The sequence below is a fragment of the Engraulis encrasicolus genome, chromosome 5, assembly GCF_034702125.1.
Source record: "Engraulis encrasicolus isolate BLACKSEA-1 chromosome 5, IST_EnEncr_1.0, whole genome shotgun sequence".
Classification (NCBI taxonomy): domain Eukaryota; kingdom Metazoa; phylum Chordata; class Actinopteri; order Clupeiformes; family Engraulidae; genus Engraulis; species Engraulis encrasicolus.
Window position 1 is genome coordinate 47,896,222 of NC_085861.1, and position 6,130 is coordinate 47,902,351.

General features: G+C 45.2%; 1 protein-coding gene across 3 annotated transcripts in view; it reads left to right on the top strand.

Moving 5' to 3' along the window:
- Positions 1-6,130, top strand: part of dop1a (DOP1 leucine zipper like protein A) — a 69,166-nt gene extending 63,036 nt beyond the window's left edge. For all 3 annotated transcript variants that reach the window (XM_063199606.1, XM_063199607.1, XM_063199608.1), the window contains 4 exons: positions 187-242; positions 758-922; positions 3,967-4,096; positions 4,709-6,130. In XM_063199606.1, the coding sequence (XP_063055676.1) occupies positions 187-242; positions 758-922; positions 3,967-4,096; positions 4,709-5,065 (708 nt within the window). In that variant the 3' untranslated portion in view covers positions 5,066-6,130. The remainder of the gene's footprint in view (positions 1-186; positions 243-757; positions 923-3,966; positions 4,097-4,708) is intronic.

A 6,130-nucleotide genomic window follows, 5' to 3' on the forward strand; every position in this document is an offset into this window, starting at 1 on the left:
GGGGCTCTGATGTCACTGCAGATTCTCCGCCTTCTTCTTAAAGGAGCCGCTGCTCTTTTTAAACAGTCAATGGCAGACTCTCTCTCTCTCTCTCTCTCTCTCTCTCTCTCTCTCTCTCTCTCTCTCTCTCTCTCTCTCTCTCTCTCTCTCTCTCTCTCTCTCTCTCTCTCTCTCTTTCTCTCTCAGGTCCAAGTGTTCTTACTGATGGAACAGGAGTTGATAGCTGATGAAGACATCACCAGGTAAAAGAGACAACCAAACTTTGACATTGTAACAGAGTGAAGAATTATTATCCTGCTTTTTCACCCACTTTTGAAGAAATCTGTCAGTTGATGCTTCTATCAGCCACCTGTCTACAGCACCTAGCGTACATGAAGTCAGCAGTTGATATTATGGCATCAGCCTTCTCTGATCTTGTCAGGCTATCGTCAACGAAGGCTTTAAACAGCTTTTTGATGCCTAGCTTCACACTGAAAGTCAGCAAGTCACTGAGCCCCCTAATTTGGATATTAATAAATCTGAACCTTACATAGTGTGCATTAAATAATAATGCGGCCAACGCTTTGGACATGGTCTTCAATCACCTTAACCAGCCTGAAGATGTTTTGAACCTACCTGAATTGCACTGCTGTTGGCAGTGCCTGGATGAAATGCACTGCTGTGGTCACCGTCCGTACCATAATATCCATTAAATGCAAGCTAACGGGCACCAAGTACTCTAATGTGGTCAACGTTGACCCTTTGACCCCTATTGCAGGACGTCAGGGCCGTCGGTGGCGGGCCTGGAGACCACCTACTCAGGGGGCAACGGCTTCTCTACCTCCTACAACAGCCAGCGCTGGCTCAACCTCTACCTGTCCGCCTGCAAGCTGCTGGACCTGGCCCTGGCCCTGCCCTCAGAGAGCCTCCCACAGTTCCAGATGTAGGGAACACATCACACACATACACACACACATTACACATCACACACACGTGCACACACACACACACACACACAACGGTGGGCAGCGCACACACACGGCCACACATATACACACACGCACACGTGTGCGCGTGCACACATACACACGGCACGCATGCGCGCGCACGCACACACACGCACAGACTCACATCACCTCCTCAGCAGAGGTTTTCTATGAACTGCTCAGTGGATTAGTGCTGGATTTCAGCACCATGGACAGCCCCCTTCACTAATAAGCCTGGGGGAAGCTGTCGTTGTTCTTCAATGGGCCTTTTTTGCACTCATTCATGAGTATACATTTTCTCTCATATAGACAGGTCATCAGCTGGGAAAATTAGGCCTTTCGTCCTACCGCACTTTTCTCTGTGGATTACTGACCAGAAGCCCTATTGGAAGAAATTAAAACATGGGGCCACGTCAATTTTTGCTCAGAATTCAATATGGCCGCCATTTTCCAAAATGACTTGTTTTCATGCATTATTACATTGTACTATAAGGTGATATTCATGAACAATTAACATCTTTCAGCACTATTCTGTCCTATTTCCCTACATACATGTTTACAAAGGTTGACTAAAGTAAAATAAATGAAAATAAAGTTGGCCACCTTGCAATATCCAAAGGAAAGTACTGAAAATAATGATTGAAATGCAGGGTTTTCACAGTGGATTACAGACCAGAAGGCCTATTGAAAAAGATTCTCCAGCTGGTTGCCATCTCAAATGTGCTCCAAAATTCAAAATGTTCTCTGTTTTTCAGAATGGCAGACTTTCATACATTTTTCTCAATACTGTAAAGGGCCTTACACACACGTCGCTGCTAATGTGTCAATGTGTTCCAGCGAGACTAGCAGGCGAGTACTGTACAAGCGATGCGATGTGGGCGGATCCCGAGTTGAAAATATTTGATCTTCGAGCGAGGCGAGTAAGCGAGTAACCAATTGGAAAGAAGAGTTTGGTACTTCCCGCCTGTCCATTGGCAATAATAAAGCCGCAGGAACTTTCAGCGAACGTTCCATGATCGAGTAGCGAGTAGGCGAGCAAGCGAGAAGCTAGTAAATAGCAGCGATGTGTGTGTACGGCCCTTAAGACCATAATTATCAATAAAGGCAACCTATTTTCAGTGAAATTCTCCAATCTACAGACGTGAGTACAAAGGTTGGCAACAGAATGATGTAAATATATATCTTGCCCCTTTGAAATATCCTAAGGATTGTTGTCAGAAAATGATTGAATTACACATACACAGTTGACTGCTGAAAAAAGGCTATTGACTTGCCAAACTTTTCACATTAGATTACTGACCAAAAGTTTTTCAGGCCTACATTTTTTTGCATAAAGCAAGGGTGAGTGTGCGTGTGTATGTGTCCGCGCGTATCCCCTGCTCATCTTTCCCCTGCTCTACAGTGTCTTTCCCCCACACACTATTCTGCCTCGCCCACCCCCTCACTCATCTCCCCCCCACACACTATTCTGCCCCCCAACCCCCTCACTCATCCCCCCATGCTACTCTGCCCCCCCACCCCTCACTCACCCCCACTATTCGCCACCTGACTCATTCCCCCCCACCCCCCCACAAAATACTCGCCCACCCCCCATCCAATGTGAAAAGTTTGGCAGGTCAACCCCACCTGACTCAACTAAGCCCCCTCCCCCCCCACACACACACACACACACTATTCTGCCCCCCTGAACCCCCCACACTATTCCCCCCCCCCCACCACCTCACTCAACCCCCACACACTATTCTGCCCCCCACCCCCTAATTCAACCCGACTCATTCACCCCCCACCCCCCACTCTGCCCCCCTAACCCCGCTCACCCCCTCATTCATCCCCCACTCCTCCACATCATTCGGTCCCCCCCCCCCCCCCCCCCCCCCCCCCAACACACACACACCCGGTCTACTGTGTCTACTGTGTAAGAAGCACACTGGCCACACACACTTGAGAAAAGCGCACTCAGGCACACACACACACACAAACGCACGCACGCACGCACGCACACACACACACACACACACACACACACACACACACACAGTTTGGCAGGTATTTTGCCTTTTTTTCAGCAGTCCACTGTGTTTGTGAAATTCAATCATTTGACATCATTCCTTTGGATATTTCAAAGTGCCAAGATAAATATATTCATGCCTTTTTCTTGACAACCTTTATACTCACGTCTGTAAGGAGATAGGACAATTTAACTGAAAAATATGTAATCTTTATTGATAATTATGGCCTTACAGTATTGAGAAAAATGTGTGAAAGTCTGCCATTCTGAAAAACAGAGAACATTTTGAATTTTGGAGGACATAGATGGCCCCAAGTTCTTTTTCAATAGGCCTTCTGGTCTGTAATCCACTGTGAAAACCCTGACAGGACAATAGGCCTAATTTTCCCAGCCATAGACTATGTGCATTTCAATCATTATTTTCAGCACTTTCCTTTGGATATTGCAAGGTGGCCAACTTTATTTTCATTTGTTTTAGTTTAGTCAACCTTTGTAAACATGTATGTAAGGAAATAAGACAGAATAGTGCTGAAAGATGTTAATCGCTCATGAATATCACCTTATAGTACAATGTAATAATGCATGAAAACAAGTCATTTTGGAAAATGGCGGCCATATTGAATTCTGAGCAAAAATTGACGTGGCCCCATGTTTTAATTTCTTCTAATAGGGCTTCTGGTCAGTAATCCACAGAGAAAAGTGAGGTAGGACGAAAGGCCTAATTTTCCCAGCTGATGACCTGTCTAATAAGTATAGATTTTCATGCAAAAGTATGTATTTTTATTCATAAGTACAGAATTTCATTCATAAGTATAGAGTTTCATTCAGAACACGGAACATTTTTTCATGGATTTGTATGGCGGTATGAAAGTATACTATTTTAAGTCAAAATATGTAATGTAATGTGTAATATGTAATGCAAGCATCCATTAGATAATTAATGTGCGCTCATTGATGTGGGTATTTCCCCACGGTGCTGTGCCCGCGCTGCAGGTACCGCTGGGCGTTTGTCCCGGAAGCGTCTGACGACTCTGGGCTGGAGGTGCGGAGGCAGGGGACACACCAGAGGGAGTTCAAGCCGTACGTGGTGCGCCTCGCCAAGCTGCTGAGGAAACGAGCCAAGGTGACCACCGCAACCCCCACAGCGGATTCACAACTAATTAGGGTTTTATTTCTAAATGTGTTTCATATGTTTTCTAATGTCGTAATCCATTTTTTTTCAGAATTGACCAATTATTTGTGTAGCCAGTTGAAATAAAGGACTGTAATTTATGTATAAGATGTAATTCAGAGTTTAGCTATGGAAAAAGGGACCAGCAGCTCTTTTATTCCTGGTTCCATCATCCGTCATTAGTCTGGTTTTACCAAGCTCATAGACCGATCTCGACTGGGAGAAGGCTTATCTTTCCCAGGGCATCCCCAGTGACAAGATCCGTGGGTGTTCATGTCCCTTCGTTAACTACCGTTGCCAGATTATCAACTCCAATTATGTAAGGTGGCATTGGTGCCCAATTTCTCAATTATCAGGAAAAGGACGAGTTGAGAATGAGCACATTTTTAAATTGTGTGTATTACTTTTCAAACTAATTGATATATACAGTAAATCACATCACTCTCCTCATGTTTAACACATGACATTGCTGTGTCACAATCAGTATTGGCTTTCTCAAGTCGAATTCTCCCTTTCTAATCACCTTCCTCTCTGGTGTCCCCTCATTTACCGTCCCCCTTGCAGAAGAACCCGGAGGAGGACTGTTCCACGCGCATGCTGGCGTGGGAGCCAGGCCACCTGATGCTGACGCTGTACGTGATCCGCAGCATGGAGCAGCTGCTGCCCTTCTTCAACCTCCTCAGCCAGGCCTTTAGCAGCAAGGCCAGCAGCCGCGGAGGAGGAGGAGGAGGAGGAGGAGGAGGAGGAGGAGGACCCACTGGAGCCACCACTTCTACTGACGGCTCCTCCTTCTCCATCCCCAACAAGGACGCTGGTGGTGGGGGCAAGCTGGAGAGCCAGAAGGTCTTCTGGAGCCGCGCGAGGCAGAACATCGAGGAGATGGTGGAGAAGGACTTTCTAGAAGGACTCATCAAGACGTGACGTGACGTGGCGATGGCGATGGTGAGGCGACGGTCAGGGTCGCTGACAGCTTTGGCTGGGCTCGGGACAAAGTCATCTCACACACTCGGTACAAACAATGGAACGGGGACCCAATTCTGGACCCCTTCTCTCCCTGCCTGGGCCCGGAACAACTGACCCCTTTGTTGTCCCCTGCTGTCGGCGTCCCTGGCCGTGGTGACAGGGGCCGTGACTGTGATGTGTAACATGACATGACCACTAAAACACAGGGAAACTTTGACCGAAAAGGGAACCTGCTGTACATATTACCCAGAAGACCTCAGAACTTGCATAGAACACACACAAAAAAACAGACAAAACGGACAAATGACATGGGTTTGAAAATAATAATAATAAAAAAAATGACATTTGTACATTTTTTGTTTTGTATTTATAACGACTTGTAATTTTCTTTCTTTTTTTATTTTTAAAAAGTGACACTTATTTAACTTGAAAATGACTTTTTTTTTGTTTCTACATTGTGGAGCTGCTTTGACTACACTAAAAAGTTGAGAGAGCTGTGACTTTATCCCAGGTGGCGTGGGGACAGGCATCCATACGTTTCCGTGCGCCATTCCATAAATAACTGTGGTGTTATTACTCATGATTTTAAAAAAGTATGGTGAAATAGAGACTTCATCAAAAAACATTCATCACACAAATCATGTTCTTATCAGTATATATTTAGGATTCAACAATATACAGTAGCCTGATGAGCCTGCCACGGAACAAAACTTGCACATCGCCTTTTGAATACATAGTACCATATCATTCCTAACCAAATATCATGGATATCTTTAATTTGAATGTCTAAATTGATCAATGTTGCAATATTTTTTTATTTTGCTGTAGAGGGTAACAAAATGTGTTTTGTCCAGCAGCATGGGGAAGGGAGCCGTTTAGATTCTGATTTCTATAACTCATGGAAACTCATACCCTTTAGATTCTGCGATGACTTTGTCAGGACAAGAGACTGACATGTTTTATGTACAGTATGTATGTGGAGAGAAATCTTGTGTGGCTTGGAATAAAATAATAATAAATCAA